This window comes from Anopheles arabiensis, chromosome 3 (assembly GCF_016920715.1).
Source record: "Anopheles arabiensis isolate DONGOLA chromosome 3, AaraD3, whole genome shotgun sequence".
Classification (NCBI taxonomy): Eukaryota; Metazoa; Arthropoda; class Insecta; order Diptera; family Culicidae; genus Anopheles; species Anopheles arabiensis.
In genome coordinates this window covers 19,470,056-19,491,734 of record NC_053518.1, presented here as the reverse complement: position 1 = coordinate 19,491,734, position 21,679 = coordinate 19,470,056, and the positions used below count along the sequence as shown (strand labels likewise).

The window sequence follows — 21,679 nt, the reverse complement described above, 5'->3', positions numbered from 1 at the left end:
TTTTACTACGGGTCTTCTTCCCTTTGACCGCTCCAGCTGCAGCGTGCGCCACCATATCCTCCAAAGGGACTCGCGCGGGTGTCCTGCTGCTAGCTCGCTCTTTTATTACGTCTCCAAAAAGATGCTCCATTTTCCAACCGCCTCGTGGTGTGTGTGTGTGGAATGGAACCGGGAACAACATGCACAAGGTGGTGGCGCAAGTCGCTGCCCACTTCACAGTCCCTCCCACACGTAATTTCCATCACCACCACCACCGCGCGCATACCCGGCTTCGGCTGTGTCCGGCCTTGGCGCCTGGTAGCGAAAAACGGGCGGATATGACGCGGTTCCGCTAGGGGTCGGTATCTAGGACAATTTGTTTATAAATAGACTGGCGTGTATTAATCGATACCCACACACACACACACGCTGCTGGTGCCCGATAATTGGTCCACCGCAGTGTGTGAGCGGCAAACCGACCTGTCGGCAGCACCGGATCTTCTGCTGCTGCCTGGTGGTGCTCTGCATGAGTTTGGAAATTGGAAAATCGGATTTCTCATGTTGACTTCTCTCAAACACAATATGCTAACGTCACCACCACCGTCTTCTTCCGTACGTGTGTATGTGATACTACCGCCGCAACATTATGCACCATCCGGCTCCAAAGCCTACTCCAACAAGCGGTGTGATTCGTGAGAAAAGCCCGTTGCTAATGGGCGTTGCCGAAACGCGCGCGCTCTCTCTCTCTTTCTCTCTTTACGCAAACCCCGAAAACAGCAAACGCCGCATATTGGCGGGGATGCGCGTGTAATTAGAAGCTCGTTTTTGCAACATTGCAACATTGCTTGGAATCATGGAAAATGGTTCAAAATTCCTAAATCTCGCGATAAGCCATATCATATCACTTGCCGCCATCATGTGTGTTTCATCTCCCGCAAAGCGTACGATCCCGCACACGGGATGATGATGATGATGTTGCCCTGTTTTTCCCCCGGGTTGTTTCATTTCCCTTTTCCCATCACAAGACCTACTCACACACACGTTAACGTGGGTTTTCCTCCTGCTTACCCACACAAACGCGCGCGCGCGCGTGTTTGTGTGTAAAAGGGCAAAAGTGTGGCGCGTACGCACGATGCGAAAAATAAGGCGCAATTTCTTCGGGTGGCGCTATTTTCCTTGTGGGGTGATGGGTGGGAACAGCAGCAGCGTGGTGGGGCGGTGAAATCGATTCGGTACCGCGTTAACGGCGCAATACGGAGCATTGGGGGTCGGGAGATTGTGAAATTTTGTCACGTATTTTCCCGCCAACCGGCAGCCGGTTCAAAAATCGATGGGTAAATGATGGGGGGGGGGGGCAAGATGATGGCGTTCAATATGGTTTTTTTTGGGGGGTAAAGGGAGTTAACCGATGGCGCTGAAATGGTAATTATCACTTATGGATGATTAAATTAATAGTAATTATTATTACAGTGCGTCAGGGTTTAAAGCAAGGATTATCTTTGATGGCATTACGGTTGTTGTAAGTGGAAGGAGCAGCCTTTCAGCAGTAATGGAAGCAGATCAGTTGCAAACATGATTGTAAGGGTTCAATTTTCTTGTCTAAGAAGAGTTTTATGTGTTTCCCAAGCATCGCTTCTTGGTGGTATTGTCCAGAACATTCAAACAATCAGAACAATACGAATTAAGGCACTTTGTGGCAGATGAAAATATGTCGACTTTCAAATAAATCAAATTCTATGAAAGTCTACAGAGCAAGCTCTAGATACTCTATATAAGTAAATAAACAATATTCAAGATGGAAAGGTGTGAATATTTGTAGTTTGAAGTATTTGAACTTCTCTGAAATCAAACAGAACCTCTTTTTTATCCGCAAAGGCTTTTCCATTCTTTGGATAGTAAGCAATTTGCAGAAAGGACTTGGGAGCGGGAAAGGATTAAGAGGCGAATACTCTGTTCACATTGGTTGGATCTTAGCAACGGTCCTAAAAATCTCCCCTAATGGCTAATTCTTTATGTGGCACGGTACGCAGTGTACGTGCAATGAACCTGTGTTCAACACTGAGTCCTAAGTAGCTATTTGTAATTATATGTTCTTTCGAGAAACAAGATCAAGGATCTTGATCTACAATAACAGCGACTTGAGTACTGTCTAAGCATTACGATTAGAAATAACTTGACCCAGGGAATGAATCGAGGAGATGGATCTGATTGTCTTCATTTACAGCAGACTTTATATCCTTAACAATCTTGATCCTGCCATGTTTTTGGTTACTCTCTGTGCCATTAATTACTCTCTTTGACAAGGAGCTTTGGGGAAATTTTGGTTATCCTAAGCTGCTACGGTTAGAACAGTATTGAGAGCATGACACCATCAAGCTCTGTCTGTAGTTTGTACTAGATGAGTTCAGAAGACCATGTGGCTAAGTTTTGAGTCCCTAGAAATTCGCGTTGATTATGTTCGTTTTCAAAACATTTTGTTATCTCAACATTGTGCTACCAAACCTGCTCTGTCTTCGTGGATAGCTTACCCGTATCCTACGGGTATAACATGAGTAGTTTGTCGGAGGCTGGCAAGCTTGATCAATTTTACGACAGCGTGATCCATGGTCCTTCCTTCTCAATCAATCCTGCTCCTTATAGTTATGCCACATATCTTCTCAAAATCTTGCTCACGAACTTAACTACAAAAGGTTCGCCAAACGTGTACAGAAGCCGCCATGTCTCAGAGACGTCGGTGAGTTCTTATAAGACCGTGGTGTAGGTGCACTATCTTCTAAATATCGTTCCAAATTACTTACTTTCTTACTTATCCGGCGCTACAACCGTTTTGCGGTCTTGGCCTGCCTCAGGAGTGTCCGAGGAGTGCGTACAACATGGCCAGCCCACCGGAGCCTGGCGAGCTTTATACGCTGTACGACAGTGAGGTCGCCTGTACATCTTGTATAGCTCGTCATTATAGCGGCTCCTCCACTGTCCTTCCACACATACGGGGCCAAGTATCCATCTGAGCATCTTCCTCTCGAACGCGGCTAAGAGGGCTTCGTCAGATTTGGACAGTGTCCATGTCTCAGAGGCGTATGTGAGTACTGGTACTATATAGGTACTATATAGTCCCAGCTTCGTCCGTCGCGACAGGTTCTTTGAGGTGAACTGCTTTTTCAGGCTGTAGAATGACCTGTTGGCAGCCAGCATCCTTGCGCGCAACTCAGCTTCCATGCTATTGTCGTTGCTGACCTTTGACCCAAGATAGGTGAATTGTGGGACGACTTCAAAAGTGCGTTCACCTATCTGCACGTCACGCCTACGTAGATTCGGATTATTTATTGGTAGGTCCGCTGATGTTGCCACCATCAGTTTGGTCTTTGCCTCGTTTATCTGCAGTCCGAGGCTCTGCCGCCTGCTCGATCCCTTGGTAGGCCTCTGCTACATATGACAGCCGCAGACCAATGATGTATATACCATCAGCGTATGCCAGGATCTGGGTTGACTTATAGAAGATGGTTTCCGTAGTCTCAAACCTCGAGGCACGGATAGTCCTCTCTAGCGCCATGTTGAAAATTACTAAATTACTAATCTCAAGTATTAAAATACCCAAATTTACTCAATATTTGAAGATTTTATTACGCTTTTTTTATTTCATCAAAGTGTGGTATTGCGTGTACTTGCGCAATCCTGTTTCCTAAAGCACTCGTTACATTGATTTGTGTATAAAACTTATCCCTTTTTTGATTGAAAACCACTTCAAAACCGTAAACAAACCACGTCTAGCAGCCGTTTGGAAATACGTTTACTAAAAGATTACATCTATAGAAAAGATTGCTACTAACTAGAGCAGCTACACTTGAACTTGAATTTCGTGCAAGCCACTTCAAACTTAAATCAAACGTAAACCGCGCACCTGCTTTAGAAACCTCAATCAACTACGGTAAGCTTCCTGGGGTTGTGTACTCGATGGTACTATCTTCTTCCTAAAGCCCACGTGTACAATGCACGCATGTTTCCTGCCTTGCTTTACGCAATCCAATGGATGAGTTCTTAAGACGAGTTCCGTACTGTTCGAATCAATGCTTGTGGAGTGTTTGTCGAGCATGCGGCTATGATAAGACTACTAGAACACACTAAGAATAGGGCATAGAGGATATCCCGGAGGAGTATAAAATCGGAAGCTTCGTCTCAGTCTCATCATCAGTCTTCACTGGTTTACAATCACAAGAAGTTCATTGATTGACCATAAAACAATAAAACGAAAAGAGCAGGTGAAAGAAGCGCACGATGGCAAATCAATTCGTACTAGCTTTTGCTATGGTAGTAGCTGTAGCAACCGGTAAGTGTCAATAATAAACCTTGGTAGTGTTTGAAGATCTCATCAACTCTTCGCTTCCACCTTGCAGTCGCATCCGGCTTTGTCGCACCGGCCCGACGCGCCCAAATTGTCGGTGGCTTCCCGATCGACATTTCCGAGGCGCCGTACCAAATTTCGCTCCGCGAGGGCGGCCATCCTTCCTGCGGTGGATCGATCATTTCGCCCGACTGGATCCTAACTGCTGCCCACTGTCTGGAGGGCGTATCCGCCGATCAGGTGTCGATCCGGGCCGGTTCAACGTACAAAATGCACGGCGGTGTGCTGCGCAACGTCGCACGAGTTGTGCTCCATCCGGCCTGGGATCCGGTCACGAACGAAGGGGACATTGCGCTGATGGAGCTGGAAAGTCCGCTGCCGCTGGATGGTGACACGATGGCATCGATCGAGATGCCCGAACAGGACGAGGAAGATCCGGTCGAGGGCTCGAAGGCGCTGGTGTCCGGCTGGGGCAAGACGCTGAACCGGTTCCATTCGGCGTTGATCCTGCGCGCTACCTTCCTGCCGATCGTTCACCGGGACAACTGCCAGAAGGCGTACCGGCGTACGCACACCATCTCGGAGATGATGCTGTGTGCGGGCTTCTTCGAGGGTGGGCATGATTCGTGCCAGGGTGATTCCGGTGGTCCGCTGGTGGTGGATGATGTGCTTGTTGGTGTGGTGTCGTTCGCGATCGGTTGCGCCAGACCGGGCCTGCCCGGTGTGAATGCGCGCGTTTCCGCCGTGCGCGATTGGATTCGTGAAGTGAGCAACGTTTAAAGCGGGTGAGACGACCGCGAAAGATGTACAATGGGATGTTTCGGCAAATATATTTATTTTTGAGCAAAAGCATAACTATTGCTATGTGTTGTTTCACATTTTGGACAGATGACTTCAACTGGTGATACATATTTTAGTGCTTTTTGAGCTACAGTGTCTTCATTTTTTTAATCATTTTTGCCTTGGTTAAGTATTACAAGTCTAAATATAAGTAAAGGATCTAGTTCTTCTTTTAAAATATTATCCAGTAAGCGTTAGTTCTTTTTAGGGTCTTATCTAGGCCCATTTAACGAAGAAATCTTCATTTATCGTCTTCATTTATTTGAAAATCTTTTCAAACCGCTTATCGATACACACCTAACTACAATCAAGAGCTATACACGATGCGAAGTCTACCTGTAGTGATTCATAATCGATAAGATCTTTATGGATTTCTGAAGGTACATGAATCTTTAAATATCCATGCTTCTTCAGAGATTTTTGAATCTTTGAGGATTTGTGAATCTCAAACCATGATATTTAGATTTGAAAATAAATCATTCAGATTCGTGTTCTCCATCTTTAGTTTGAACTGATAACTCGTTTCTCCTGATGCATTCGGTTAGCTTTGATAAGTGATATTCTTACTAAGTAGTTGTGAAATATACCGCCCAGTGATATGAGTAGTCTTACAGGGTTTCCCATGATTTATTGGTTGGTTCCCATAAATTTTTGGTGAATTCCCATGATTTTTTGGTGCGTTTCCACGATTTTTTGGCCGTTTTCCAGAATTTTTGGTCCAAAATTGTATTAATATCCAATCGGAAAAAAACCAATAAATTATGGGAACGAACCAAAAATCTATGGGATTTTTCTTCTTCTTCTTTGGCACAACAACTGCTGTCGGTCATGTACACACTAGTGAAGTGAGCTTACCTTACTTTGAATTATTGTTACCATAGCAGAATAGTCAGTTCTACGTATGGGGGCACGGTCTATTCGGGGCTTGAACCCATGGGCATGTTGTTAAGTCGTACGAGTTGATGACTGTACCACCAGACCGGCCCAAAAAATCATGGGAACTGACCAATAAATCGTGAGAAACCCTGTTTTGTAACATCAGGAATTCTAGAAGATTTGAAATTAAGATGGAAATAACATTGGGATTTTTTCACAGGTTAGAAACTGGGTTGAATATGCAAACTATAGATATTCAAAAAAAAATATTATCGACCCTGGGTTTAGGACGGATAACGATCCAGATAAATAATTGAAGGCTTGAAATCCAAGTTTATGTCAAAGAACGGCACACAACGATCTAAAGTATGGGTCAACGAAGGAACTAAAAAAAATAAGACAACAAATGGTTAATATCGCTTTTTGAACAATTTTTTAATACAACAATTACGCGTCGCAATAAATTATTAACTTAAATTCCACGAATCAATCAAATAATCAGGAACTCAATAACCAACGGAGAGTCGCACCACGTGGTCCGATCAATTCGAATGTTCTAACAGGATTGCATACATTTAGGCGCTTTCAGAAGCAAAGCAATGGCAAGCCGCAAACAGCAACCAAACTCGCAAAAAACGTCATTTTGGTATAATTTACGCTTAATTCTCATGTTAATTTAATTGTTTAGAATAATCTCTATTACTCCAAAAAGTGTATAAATACAATACTCCATCCCAACGGCTCCCATACTGACACAGTGTGCGGACCGATTTGTTCCCTCCTGTGTGTGGGTTTGTTTTTTTCCTTTTTTCCCCACTATTCCATCTTGTCGAAAACACGCTGCAGACGAATGTTTGCCGTAGTGTGTGTGATTTGTTATGATTCGCTCGTGGGCTGGTGTGTGCGCGCCTGTCGTCTCTATCGCTCACTCACACAAGCGCATTCCACTTGGCACAGCCACGCTCGCATTGCCAAGCACCCGCCTGCTGTGTGGCAGCGTGTGTGCGTCTGTGTGCGTGTGGCTCTGCTCGCCAGCTCGAGCGAGACAGGCAATGTGTAGTTTGTGATTACTCAAAAAACCAAGATGGACGCGGTTTTACTGCGAGTGAAAAGTGTCGCTCCCGCATTTCGTCGCTGGCAAAGTGTGTAAAACGGTGCAAAACTGTGCAGATTGTGGTGCGTAAGTAGCTGCGGGTGGTTGCGAATCCATCGGCACGGTTAGTTTGGCCCGGGCGTCACTTGACGGTGGAAAATTTCAATTTCCCTCCGAAAGTGTGGTTTTTTTTCGTGTGCGGGGGCAAATGTGTGTACGGTGTGCGTGCTGGTGCTGTGGTGCTGTGTGCGTGTGTGTTTTTTTGTGTGTGGTTCTGCTGCGTTTGGGCTCTGATATAATATTTTCGGTGGCTGCAAGTTTCCACCTTTCCACCGCCGTCCTGCAACTTCTCCATTACGCTGGTGGTGTGTTTGGTGTGTTCGGTTGTTGTGCTTCTCGCTGCCTGCCTTCTCTCTGTATCGGTTTCCACTTGCCCGCCAGATTGCGCTGCCCAGATTATTACACTGTGCGTGTGCGTGTTTTGTATTTTTGGAGCCTTTTTTTTGCTGTGCAGTGGGGCAAAGCGCGCAAGTGTTAGAAGAGCCTGTCGTCCGGGTGTTTACATGTGTGCAAGAAAGAGAATGTGATGCTGCTGCGAGTGAGTGAGTGAGTGAGAGCGTGTGTGTGTGTGGCAGGACACGCACTGACCCCATTCCTCCGCACATTTCGGCCACGGGTGCTGTGCAAAAAAAAACCCCGAAAAAACACAGCAACCAAAGAGAAGAGCGCGTGCGTTTATACTGCCGTGTTGCCGTTTTGTTTTGAAAGCGTGAAGCAAAGAAACGTGTGCGTGTGTGTGTGGATGGTAAACAAAAATGTCCGATTGTGGTATGGATAACAATAGAAAAAAAACACAAACAAGCAATCAAACAGTGCAGAAGGTGTATGGAAAACGGAAACGGGTCGGAGCACACATACGTCCGAGCTACTCTTCCCCACCACACAACGAGATAGCGATCATAAACAACACACACACGGTGTTTTGGGGGGGGGGGGGGTGTCTGGTCTGGTCTGGGCAGCGCGTCATCAAAGCAGTCGCGTCGTGGCGCGTTGACGGATTTCTCGGAATTCTCGACAGCACAAAAGGATGAGCCTCTCCTCCTCCGTTCCAGGAAAATCCGTCCCGTGTGTGTGTTTGTGTGTGTGCTTGACGATGCATGGCGTGCTCGTGAGGGTGTGTGTGTATAGGAGATTAGAAGAAGACGCAGGGAAATAATAGAAAATAAGCCAATGCACCACACCGAGCGGGCCTAGAGCGGGTTTTGTGTTTTTATTTTGTTTCGGTGCCTATTTTTCAACCTGTGTGTGTGTGTGCGTGTTTGTGAAGCGCTGTGTAAATGTGTATGTGTGTGTTCAATCTTAGCCAGCATCCGCGGTGGTAAACAATCGATTGAAACAACATATTTTGGCTACTTTTGCTACTAAAAAGATAATTTTTGTCTCATGAAAAGTGACACTTTTTTAAGGTTAGAAAACAATCGTACAAACAGCTCGTCGTGATTAGAATGGCAATGGTGTGTGCGAGTGTGTGGTGGATACGAAATGGCTTCTCGTTCGTGGCGAGACGCGCGCGCCACAGACACGAGATCAAATATCGCCATTTTTGTTGCTCTCCTTCTACTCCTCTCTTTCTCGCGGCGCGGACACACTGGCAGAGCTCCGCTACCAGCAGCAGTCGTCGGTGTTGTTTTTACAGTTTAGCTACAAAAATACATGGTTTTGTTTTAACCATCCAAAAACATATGAAAAAAGCTCTCTCTGTTCCATTAGCTTTCGCTCTTCTATTAAACCCTTTGCTCTATGGCTGCCCTGTTGTTTGTTGTTGTTTTGTTGATCCATTCGGGTTGTATTGTGTGTGAGCCCGCGATTTCGAAGATGATACGCACTGGGGTGGAGGAGCCACACAGCACCATCTTTTTCCGCCTTTCGTGCGCGTGTGTGTGTGTGTTGAGCGGCGCCCAGAGCAGCAGCAGCCTTGCCACGACCTCAACCATCGCTCTCTCTCGCTCGCTCACACTCACATCATTCTCTCAAAAGCATGATTGTGCTGCTTTCGCTCAAAACCCTTCAAAACAACATCAACGAACGAGCCGAAACATAACAGCAGCAGCATCATCATCATCATCATCGTAGTAGCAGGTGCAGCGTCCTCCCCACGTCTCCTCTCCTCCCCCCCCCTCTCCCTTCCCTAACAGGTTGGTAAGCGTTCGTTTCTGCCTCCTCTTCTTCGCGCCCTCTTTTTCGAAGGTGGCGCAAGGTGGTGTCGGCGCTGCGGCGCGTTGCTATGGCTGCTTTGAGGGGCAGCCTTGCGAGTGCGGGGGGTTTTCCCTGTTGTGTGTACCATATTTTTCTGTGACGACACACACAATTGCACAATGTTTGTTTCCTGTTGTTTTACCTTCATGCGTGTTTTTTGTTTTATCATGTGCAGCCAACAAATGTGCGCCCGCACACGCACACAGACACACTACTGGTGTTCCTTTTTTTCTAAATCCCTTCATTATCACGAAATGGAGAAAAGTTGTGAAATTCGTGCGCTGTCTTGGTGTGCGTGAGCTTGGGTTTTTTTTGTTTTTCTTTTTTTCATCGTTGCGTGCGTGCGTGCGTGCGTGTACAAGAGTAAAAGTGTAATACAGTTCTAAAAGAGTGTTTAATCGTTTTAATTACAGATATTTTATCTTGTTTCAATATTTTCCTCTCACAATCTGCTCTACATGTGTGTGTGTATGTGTAGCATCAAGCTGTGTGGCTGTGTGTACAGTTTTGTTTGGGCTCGCTCTGCGTGTTTCGCTTTTATTACGTCGGAATGTTGGAAAGTCTCTCCGCCAGAAAGTACCGTTGTCTGGTGTGCTTGGCGGGGTGCGCAGGCGCTCGTATGAATGAAATACTGCTGCTGCTGCGATCACAGGGCGCGCCTATCTGTCGCTGTATGTGTGTGAGAGCGTTTGATTGTATATGAGCGCGCGCGACACAGTGTGTGCGTGTAGTTGTGTGGCGCGAGTGCAATGTTTTGTTTTGATTCCGCGTTGTGCCCGTTCGCGCGCTGCTGTACCTTTTCTCTACGGGTGTGTGTGTGTGCGCGCGCGCTTGTGTGTATGTTTTTGTTACGAAACAACTGGGCAAAAGCGAAACACAGCGCATGTATCCGAAGGGTGGAAGGTAAATCAAAGGGGGGGGGGGGTGGTGTGTGCAAAACAAAAACTTGACACGCTTTTTAAAAGAAGCCAGCCGTCGCTGCTACCCGCTCTTCCTTGCGCGTTCCAAAGCTCGCGCGAATCGATAGCAACCGAACCGTTTTTTGTTATTGTTGTTTTTCTTCTCTCTCTCTCTCTCTCTCTTCACCCTTCACCCGGCCCTTTCCTTGTGGCCGGGTGAAAGGGGTCGCCGTGAGGGACGGAAGGGTGATCTAGACTGGGAGGGGGGGTACAGGGACAGGGTTGTGGCGAATGTGTGTGACGGGCGGTTGCGTCAGGCGAAGGCTTTCGGGCGTGTGTTGTTGGTGTTTGTTTTCGGTGTGCGGGGGAATGGAAAACGTCAACCATTTTCCAACCATTTCCACCTCGAAAAGGGTTGGGAGTTTGAGGGGCACCGAAGATTATTTGATTTTATAATTTTGATCTTAACAACACCATTGTTAGTGCCACCAATTGATTTGGCTTTACAGTTAGAAACGAAGGTGCAAATAATTTGAAAATCATGGGCAAGGAAATGAGATGCATTGAAATGAAATATTTTTTGTCATTGTATCAAGTTTATGCAGATTTTACAGTTTTTGCTGGATTTTCTAATTATATTTTTTCATTGCTTTTTGAATGATTTCTAACTTTTTTATGGAATTTGTAATTTTATGTTGTCGTATAGACCATTTCGCAAGCCTTTCTGAATGTGTCACCCTCAGTATAGGGAAACAGTCCAGAAATCGGGGGGAACGATTTGATAAATTTTAAAATTAGCGCTATGATAAATAGCGATACTTCAATTAAATTTAAGAAAATTCGAGAAGCCTCTCATAATCGTCGGAAAAACCTCTGTATTACCTTACCAAAAATTCTGTATAATCTTAGTTTAGTGACAAATTAATTCAATCGTCATCAAGTCTGTAATTCTTAATAAATTTTTGTGATCAAAGCTATGTTAAAAGTAAAATTCTAGATACAAATTTAATTGCAATATCATGAAAACTAATTGTTGCAATCAACAATTTTAATAATTTTGTACGTTGATTTAGAGTGTGCTTTTTTATTATTATTTTTTATATTAGTTTGTGATACATTAATTACTCTGTCACGAGTTTCCATGTAACTAGCAAAATTATTTAATTTTAACATTATATAAGTGAGTTGCAAAATTTTATACCTGCAATTACAGCTCAGGTTACAGCTCGAGTGAAATTGAACGTGAAATTTGGTGTTTTTTGTTGATATATTTCATTAAATATTAAACAAAATGTGGCTTATGGCACATCAAAAGAAAGGAAATTTAATTATCCAACTATTTATACCATGAAATATTTTTAAATAATAAATTAAATGCATTTCCGTGTGATTCGCCGCTTTGATCACGGTGAAAACATGATGCTTAGCGGGGAATAGCAAGGAAATGCAACGTTTAGTTATGTATCGCTGAATAGGTTGTTCTTCACTGACATTTGTTATATTTTGATATTTAATTGTGAAATATTGTTGTTTATATGTTTATAGAGGATTTGCACCTCTCAGGGAGTCTCTTTCATTTCACTTAATTTGTTTAGGTACCTTTAAACATTCCAACCACAGGAGCATCAGACTGAACTGATCTGTCAAACCTGCTGAGTGATGAAATTTGGACATTTGTTTATACCAACTGAACTGAAAATGGCAATATAAAAGATATTGTTGATTATGTATCCACGTGATCGTTTTGCTGGCTAAAGTTTCATGATTTATTTTACCAATTTAGAGTGCAGCGTAGCCAACCAACCACTACGAAAGTGGCTCAAGTGGCGCTGCAAAGGTAATCGAACGTCGCCCGGTTGTAAACAACCCGTCCCTAAAAGCAAAAGTCAATCATATTATCATACCGTCCAATAATTATTGAACGCATTTTAAACTCCAACCCTCGAGTGCATGCTGGTGGCGCGTATTTTTTATCTTTTTGCTACATTCTAACTCGTGGAATGCATTTTTGCCCCGGCGCACGCACGCATGTGTGTGTGTGTGTGTGGGCACACGCAACGCAACTGTGTCCGCTATCTCCTCCGTGGTGCTTTGTGCATTATTCAAAGCTACTTACCATTCGTTTGGTGCCAACGTGGTATTGTTTGCAGGGGCCACAAACGAAAACAAATCGAAAGTGGTCGGCTGAAGGAAGGGGCGGGGTGTTGTTGTTGTTTTGCTGTCATTCGATAAGTTTGCGTTCGACCTTCTTTCCATTGTGTGCGCCGGATGGGGGAGGCCTTCGGCGGTGGCAAGGGGTGGCATGGCGAACGAAAAAAAAACAAACCCCGCGATGGATAAATGTGCAACCTCACCGTAAACAATCGTTTAGTGGACTTGCGTTCCCTTCTGTCGCCCTCCTTCATCGCTCCTTCCCACCCAGCACTGTCCTTTTCTGTCACTCTGGTCGCTCGCACTCGGTGTGTGTGTGTGTGCGTTGCTTTCGATCGTGGCAAGATGGTGTAATACTTAGCACGTTTTGCATCGTTCTTTACTTTGGGTGCATTCTGTTTTTTTTTTTGTTGCGTTGTTATGGCTTTTCTACTGAATGGCGGGGGGCACAGAGGGTGGTGAGGGCCGGGGGTTCTGCTTCGAATTTTAAACACGTTTTAAAACGGTTGCTTATCATCAACACGTTGGTTGTTCCTCTCCTTGCGTCCTCGGCACCTTCGGATTGCACTTGCATGCTTGCCGGTTTGCAGAGGGATAAAATGCAATGAGAAAAAAAAACACATACACATAGTGACTGCAGATAGTTACAACCAGTACAGTTGGAATTGTTATGCGTTTGGGGTGTAGTGTAAAAAAAAGGGTACCCTTTCTTCCACCGTGCGTAAAGATCGTTTGATAGGCAAGGAACAGTGAACGGTGCAAGCGGGTGAATGTATTGAACCCAATGAAATGCAGTCGAACCCGTTTTAATGGGGTGATATTTACCATTGAGACTGGTTGGTTGTTGATTACGAGTGTTTGTGTATCACGTAGATGAGTGATTTTTTCATGAGTTTGTAGTAAGTTTTAGCTTTATTGGAATGTGGTCATATGTTGTATACGTTTTAAATGTTTTGAAATATTGAATATACATATTGAAAAATTTGACGAGAGTATTAAATTACTCTTCTTGTTCTTCCTTTTCTTCTTCTTTTTCTTATTCTTATTCTTCTTCTTCTTCTTTTTTCTTTCTTCTTCATCTTCTTCTTCTTCTTCTTCTTCTTCTTCTTCTTCTTCTTCTTCTTCTTCTTGGTCTTCTTATTTTTTCTTTTACTTTTCTTCTTTTTCTTCTTACATTCTTTTTCTTCAACTGCTTTTGATTCTTCCTATTCTTCTTTTTCTTATTTTTATTATTATTGTCTTTATTCTTCTTATTTTTCTTCTTCAACTTTTTCTTTTTTCATTCCTTTTTATTCCTCTTCAACCCTTTTGTCTTCCCTCTCTTCTTATTTTTCTTCTTTTTATCATTTTTCTTATTATTATTATTATTATTATAAAAAAATATTATTATTATTATTATTATTATTATTATTATTATTATTATTATTATTATCATTTTTATTATTTTTCTTCATATTTTTCTTTTATTTCTTCTTTTTCTTTTCCCTTCCTTTTCTTTCCTCTTCAACACCTTTTTATTATTGTTCTTTATTATTATTATTATTATTATTATTATTATTATTATTATTATTATTATTATTATTATTATTATTATTATTATTATTATTATTATTATTATTATTATTACTATTATTATTATTATTATTTTAATCACAATTGCTTCTATAATTGTTTCTATTGAGTATTATTATAATTATTTTTAACATTTTTATTAGTATTATTGATATTCTTTCATAACTTTTTCCTTCGTTCAATACCTTACGTGTTATTAATTATTGATAAACCTCAATATTAGAGTAATTATCATATTTGGCTATAGATAAAAGTATAAAAGTACGAGAAATGCTTAAAGGCTGGGGCGAACTTTTAAAAGGAAAATATAAATCATAACTTGTACCACAAAAACCCTCAAATCAAATATTACGTACGAAATAATGAAAGCAATACTTAACCCATTAAATAATTAAAAAATGGTCCTAAAACCTTCTAAAAGCTCCAAAAAAGATAAATGATCCAGAAATGTGCAAAAAGCAACATGGCGTTGACGTTGTGGAATTGAAGCACTGTGGAAGCACTTAAAACTTATTATTTGGTTCTTTTTCTTTTCTCATTAATTATATGTTTTTTTTTAATTACATTTGTTTCATTTGGTTCAATACAACAGTACTGTAACTATCAGCTTTTGATTGTTTGTCGATAAAATGGGGCACAAAACGAGAAAGAGCTGCTTTGTTGATCAGCAAAATAGTAGTAAAGCTTAATTGTAAAGTTATAATTATTCTTTAAAACTGTCTGTTGCCATCTATTTTTGAAAATTGACGTTCAAAACCCCCAGACGAAACCCAGTGCTACCTCTGCCAGCTAGACAGAGGTACGCGCGATACGCTTTGCTTGCGGTTGGCGAAACCTCCGGAACCGTAACCGTAATTGTGGCGGCGGTTCAATTAATTAAAATCCCTTGAGTGCATCATTAGATCCGCATCCTAGCGCAGTAGCAACGTCTGAGGCGCACACTGACTACCCTTCGAGCGATTTTATTCTCTCTTTTCTTTATCGTACCCCCTTTGCCTTTGTGGGCCAACGAATACAAACACACACACATGCACGTCCGATGCAGGTTCCGTCTGGATCGCGATGTGGCAGCAGCAGAGGAGAAGGGAAGAGCGGTAACGACGTGCAGCCAAGTTGGACGTTGTTTTTAATTTTACCTTACCCCTCGTTCCCGCATTGTGCCCTCCCCTCCACTTGTGCACCTGTAATGCCATTTTTTCCACCCCTTTTCTCGCTGGCATCAATTAAATGTACAACTTGGGTTGAGACAGTAGTATGAGTGTTTTTCAGGGGGCTCCCTGATACTGCAAACGTAATCATCGTCTGAGTAGTAGTTGTAGTAGTAGTAGTAGTAGTGCACTGCAAGAGAGTGCCCTCGTGAAAGAGGGATGCACTGCACATATACTTCTACCAACACTTGCGCGCTTTCGCGTGCACTTTGAGAATGAAATCCCTGGGCCTGCGACACTGCAGCTGTGTGTGTGTGTGGGTCTGTTAATGCAACACATTTACATTTCTTTTTCGCTTCTTTGCGTCTTCTTTCCTTTCCTTGAACCCGTTACTACGCATTATTACTACGGCCTTTCTGTGTCTTCATGGCGTGAATGCTCTCTCTCTCTCTTTCTCCTTCGTCGCTCAGCACGTCGGATGCACTTCTGCACTTTAGAAGGGATACCAAAGAGAGAGAGAGAGAGAGCGAGAAAGTGACAGCAAGAGAAAGAGAGCACGAACGGTGTGCAATATTGTGCAAACGCGATGTGCATTGCAACGCGCTTGCGTTCGTAGTAGAAGTGTATTTTTACGACGTTGTTTACTCTCGGTTCTGTACCAGCCGCCGCCGCCGTGTGTGTAGCGCCACCCGATGCCCTCCTTCCTGCCCGCGAGCGGAAGGGGTATTACCTCGACCTGCCCGACGGTGGTGACCGCTGCGATGGTGCTGGAGGTGGAGGGAGGGATTTTGTTTTGTTTTTGCGACGGCTGTGTGCACATCGTGTGCGCCCAGCAGTGTGCACTTTCCTTCACCCCTTTCGGCGGCTCATTTTGTGCCTGCCTCTCTCGTCCTCGCCCTCTTCTTCGTTCTGTTCCCTCGGGCAGGAACTAGTGTGCGCGCCTCCGCTGTGCGCCCGCGCTTCCCTCTACCCAGGCGCTGGGCGGCGGCAACGATTGCCTTGAAGTTTGTTGCATATTTATTCCATCAATATGATGCACTCTCTCTCTCTCTTGGCTCCCCCCCCCTGCCCCGTGCGTGCGCGGCCGTGTGCATTTTGCTTCATTTTGTGGTGCATTTATTTGAAGAACACGATGGGGTAGGGTGGGTAGAAAAAAATACACAGTAACGACTTTTCTGCGACGTCTAAATGGTACCGGGAGGACGCAAGGGGTGAACAGCGGAGAGTACAGTGAGGCTAGAGCGAGTGTAATCAGCCCTAGCGTTAGACTCAACATTTTCTTCGTTGGGTTTGGTCTTTCATCCGGTTCGCTGTTTTACTGCTGCTGCTGGAGGAGTGCGGGAATGTCGAGACGGGGTGGTGGGAGGAAGGTTGGCCCGACGGGACGGGAAGTTGTTTACTAATGTACCTTTACCTACGCTCGCGCACCCTTTCCATTGCTGCGTTCTCGCGGTAGTTTGTTTTGGTTTGCTGTTTTTCGCTCGCTCTACGGCAAGCGTCGAGCGTCGTCTGAAGGCTATACGGACACGGCGCGGTGCATTGCGTTGCAGCAGTCTGGGAATGGTGATACGGGTTTAGAAATAGAACGGTGTTAAATGTCACTAAAATAGTGCTGCATTCAGCGGAGAGAGCTGTTAAGCATCCGCTTTTACAAGCATTTATAAAGTGGGTTTATAGCAAAATAAGGTGGGCTTGAGCAAGAAGTATAGGACTTTATGGCAAATGATACAACTAAATTGTGTTTTTTTTAAACTTGTCTTGTCTTTTTTTTGAATTCTGTCTTAAATACTATTTGATACACGTTGTGGACAATTTTGCAAAGGTTGTGCTCACCTTAAATTCTCCAAAAAGTAGTATTTATCGCAAAACACCACATAAAATCAAAATTATGGCACTAGTGCTGGGAGCTCAAAATCGGAACTGCTTGGAATTACCGGAATCAATTCCGATTCCGAATCCAGTATTGGAATTGGAATCGGCTCCGGAATCGCAATCGGCACCGGAATTGATATCGACTCCGGAATCTCCATGATACATTTGGTGCATTTAGATCTATTGCGGCTTACTAACTAGGGAATCATTTTGATAGCATACATCGCTTTATTGCAGCGTACATTAGAGTTTAAGTTTCTTTGATTTTTTAATCTAACTCCTGTGGATCTCGAAAAGTACTTCAAAACGATCCCATTTTTATGGAGGTTCCAGATCCGATTCCGGATCCGATTCCAATTCCGGAGCCTATTCCGATTAATGATCCGATTCTGCTTCTGGAGCATATTCTGATTCCGAAATCGATTCTGGACCTATTATCCGGAATCTATTCCACAAAAAATCGGAACTAGTCAGAATCCACTTCGACCAAAACAACATATTTCCGATCACCATATGATACAAGATTTAACTTCGTCATTTGCTCTCTGACATTTAATAAACTACTACATGTTAGACTGAATATTAGTTTTTTTGTTGCACAATATTCTAATAGATTCTACGTCATGTATTAAATATTGTATGTTTCTTTTTAAATGTGGCTTGTTATGAATTGCATCTTCCTGACACAAATGTGTGAAATATACTCTTTAATCGATTTTTTGTTGCATTTTCTATTATATTTTTATTACTCTTGATGTTTGACAAGTCCCAACATGTTTGTTTTTGTTAGTATTTCATAATTGTATTGCTTTAAAGCAGTAAAGTTATGGTAATTAAATTTGTTAATCGATGTTAGATGATTATTTTTGTTTTTGTTGCTCCATACTTTCATACTGAAACTCTTCATACTGTTCTATAAAAAAAAAAAAACTATTGATTCGTTCGAAGGCAATCTTCTAGAAAAAAGGCGAAAATAGGATTTTATAGCAACTGCTCGAAAAACCACACTACGATACAATTCTAAGTGTATTGCACTCGAAAAGTTCAGTTGAGAGCGCGAGCCATTATTTTTACCATTTATGATGTTATTTAATTTCAAAATACTGGATGTGTTAATTTATTTTCAATGTTTTACGGATTTCGAATGGATTTATATTTTTGCTAAAAGGAAAAGTTCTCACATTGATTCTTTGTCTCTCCGAATAACAAACTCTTGAACTCATAGGAAAGGAAGATAATTTACGCTCTTCTCTTAGTCAAAATCTCACGTGTTATGCTTAATGTTTGTTCTCAACCAACCTCCCACTTGATTGAACTTAAGTTTCAGGATACAGTCAACATTTTGCTCCCTCGCTTCGGGACACACAAGCCAAATGTTTGCAAACACCGTTCGAGTTCCTTCACACCGGGCGGCAGCTGTTCCCAAAAACCTTTCTTTGTTGCGTTTCCACTTGCGTTTGTCCCAGCACAAGTCCTGCCTCTGCTTCTCCTTTGCCGATCGGGGGGATCATCTGTTTTCTTTTGCGCGATCAAAGACTCATAAATATTGTCTGTCTGACTGTATGTGTGTGTGTTTTCTGTGTGTGACAGGACCAATTGCTTCCAACTTAACGCTGGTTAAGAAGGTTGTCGATTCCAACGAGAAGAGCCGCCGTGCGTGTGTACCTGACCTCGTAAAAAGCGATCCCACTTCGTCGGCACCTGCCACGCTCGGCAGCGAAGCGTACGAGAACCGCCGCCCCAGAAGGTGAAGATGGGGCGTGTGTGTGTTTGTGTGTGCATCTTTCGGGGGTGAATTTGCGCTGATGCGAAATGCAGCCGCAGCTGGTAAGACAATGGTAACGAGGAGGGCAAGCTGGCTGGCTGGGTTTCTTTCGCTTGCTTTTTTGCGGTTTGCTGCTTCCTCCTCCTGTGTGTGTGTCTGGCCTCTGTCTCCGGCCGGTAATGGGAACCATTTGGCGTTCTTGTGGGGTCGTCGTGGTCGGTTCTGGTTTGAGGAGGTTGTGTTTGATTTGGCTCGGCTCTTTGTTTCGTGCCAGTGCTCTGGCACAGGGGATGGCACATTAGCCGTCTAATTAATGAAGGGTACAAGCTACGAAATGAATTAAGAACATTCCCTTGTCTCTTTGCTTTGTTTTAAGAGTTTTGTATATTTTCTAAATAATTATCTTGTTCCAAAAATATATTGTTTATACTTTGATTTTCATTAATTTCGATCAAATCTATCGAAAATTAATACAAACATTTAAAAATAACCAAACATAAAAAAGGTACACGAGCTGATGGTAGTTTTATTGAAATGACTGTACATTAACCTTCACCACAGTATGTTTAAACATTGAATATCGATCTTAATGACAGGTAGGGGTAGGTACATTTAGCATGTCTGCTCCCTCTTCTTCGTTCAAGACCACACACACACACGAAACATACGGTCAGGACATAAAAAAGCAAAAAAACAAAAAACAAATGGCGGGAGTCTACACATAAACGAAGCGCAAAAACAACACAATCCGCCAAAGGGGATTCACTGCATTGGCGGGAAGTCTTCGACGTCTCCGACTGCAGACAGATGCGGCAAGGGAAGGAGGGGTAGCGGAACCCCGGGAAGGTTAGCGGGAGAAGGCCATCTCCCCTGGGGGGTGATGGTGACGAGTGAAATGAGTAAAACGCAAAAACATTTAACGATTGGTTTGCCCACAACGTGTGGGGTAGCAGGAAAGAAGAAGATAGTTAGAGATAGAGAGAAACAGAAGATTCAAAATGCATGTTTAAGGGTGGGAAATGTTTTGCCGAGAGGGGGTGGTAGTTTTGGTGGTGCGCTGAGTCGAGACAGCGAGCGAGACAGAGAAAGAGAGCCAAACGAACTGCATTCGCGTTCACGATGCGCGCACCTCAACGTCGGTACGCGTTGTCGTAGGTTGTGGCAAAAACTGTACCACCGCCGGGTGTTTTTTTGCTGTTTTTTTTCCCCCCACTCCCGCTTTGTTGCATTCGGTTTGTGTCGTTTGTATTGTAAAATTGTGTGTCGTTTCATTCTTTCTCGTTGTGTTGCACTTGAACCTCCCGCGGAGGGGTGCTTTACAGTTGCATATTGCAGCTGTGTGGCAGCTGGAGTGTGTGCATTGATGTTTTACGGTTTGTTTGGTTCTTCGGGTTGTTTTGTTTCGTTTTGATGTATAGTGTGGCTTTTTCCTTTTTTTTTTATTTCATTTAGTGGTTGCTGTTTTGTTCTATTGTATGTTTGATGTTACTTTTTGTTCTTTATTACATTTATTTCCTGATTGCATTTTATGTTTACGGTTTATTTATCTTTTTTTCTCTTGACTTTCTCTTCACTTTTCATTTCTTATGTTTTCTTTCTATAATGTCTTTTTTAACACACCTTTTTGTATCAATAATGAATCATTAATAAATAATCTTGAAACTCCTTCCAGAGGTGCTTTACAGTTGCATTTTTTGCAGTTTTCTGGCAGCTGGAGTATATATGTGCTTTTGTTTGTTTTAAAGTTTGTTTGGTTCTTTGGGTTGTTTTATTCCGTTTTCATGTATATTGTGGCTTTTTATTTTTTACTTTTTTGTTTTTCTTTGCGTTGTTCTTTCTTATATTCGATGTTTTTTTAATTATTTTGTTGTTTTATTACTTTTATTTTCTAATTATATCCAACGTTTACGGTTTATTTATTCTTTTTTATGTGTATTTTAATTCTTTCTATACTGTATTTTGTATTTTTCATTTATACACACTTTTTGTATCAATAATGAATCATTTTCTTGTATTCTTGCAGATTTTGCTATTATAAACAATTCAAGTGCTACCAAAACTGTTAAAACGTAATCAAAACTGAATAAAAACTACAATTGTGTGCTTGAGTGCAAAAAAAAAAAAACTAAAACAAAAGCAAATAATGCAAAAAAACACAACAAATCAAACACCGTTAAGCCACCCTCGTGTCAATCTTCATCGTGTGTGTGTGTATGTGTGTCATTCACGGCCCGTGGCAGTGAAAACGATTGTTTAATGTTTTTAAGTGAAAATTAGTGAAATTTATTGTCCTAAAAGTAGTGAAAGAAGAAAATTAGCATAACGTAATAAAAGTGTTCGAAGTGTGTGTTCAGCTGCTAATGTGTTGATGGTGTGAGTAAGAAAAGTAGTTAAATTTGTGGTGTAGAGGAAAAAAAAGTTGTGTTCAAGCTAGCAGCCAGCCCGCCCGTGGCGAGGTGTTTGTGGTGAATGGTTTTTGTGTGGGTTAAGCTTTAAAGAAATTCGCCCCAGAATTGCTTTCGATTGCGTGTGCAAAGTTTGTTTCCCTGTGTGTGTGTGGTGTTTTTGTGTGCAGGGTGTGAAGGATGCGTTAACTCGCAAGGTGGTGTGAAAGTTATTAAAGGGGTTGCAAAAGTGATAATAAATTGTGTACGTTTTGTGACATAAAATACTATTTTGCTGCATACAGTAAGCGCACAATAAACCAATACAAGCAAAACTTGCTCGGCGAGAACTTCGTCCTTTGAAGACTTTTATCATCTGGTAACTAAAAGGTAAGATATGTAATGCTTATGTAATAAATTAGTTAGTAAAAAAGCATAAAGCACATGATATTATCGGATGAAAAGAAAAAAAAATAGTAATAATAACATAGGTACATCCTTTAAT

The 21,679-nt window shown here is 42.5% G+C and overlaps 2 protein-coding genes across 6 annotated transcripts in view; both read left to right on the top strand.

The window, feature by feature from the left end:
• The first annotated feature begins 4,151 nt into the window (after positions 1 to 4,151).
• Positions 4,152 to 5,173, top strand: LOC120904279 (trypsin-4-like). The gene is made up of 2 exons (XM_040314168.1): positions 4,152 to 4,303; positions 4,371 to 5,173. The coding sequence occupies exons 1-2, from the start codon at positions 4,252 to 4,254 to the stop codon at positions 5,096 to 5,098; spliced, it is 780 nt and encodes a 259-aa protein (XP_040170102.1). The 5' UTR covers positions 4,152 to 4,251; the 3' UTR covers positions 5,099 to 5,173.
• Positions 5,174 to 7,113: 1,940 nt separating this feature from the next.
• The window catches only part of LOC120904109 (pneumococcal serine-rich repeat protein), a 219,734-nt gene continuing 205,168 nt past the window's right edge, over positions 7,114 to 21,679 (top strand). For 4 of the 5 annotated variants that reach the window (XM_040313879.1, XM_040313880.1, XM_040313878.1 and 1 more), the window contains exons 1-2: positions 7,114 to 7,210; positions 20,814 to 21,564. The gene's annotated coding sequence lies outside the window, so the exon portion shown is untranslated. Of the gene's footprint in view, positions 7,215 to 20,813; positions 21,565 to 21,679 lie in introns of all 5 variants that reach the window. The other variant, XM_040313876.1, reaches the window with a different exon arrangement.

Excerpts from the sequence above, each read along its gene's own strand:
- LOC120904279 (XM_040314168.1), top strand. The coding sequence starts at position 4,252 with ATGGCAAATCAATTCGTACTAGCTTTTGCTATGGTAGTAGCTGTAGCA. Across the intron at positions 4,304-4,370 it reads GGTAGTAGCTGTAGCAACCG|TCGCATCCGGCTTTGTCGCA; the intron begins GTAAGTGTCAAT and ends TCCACCTTGCAG.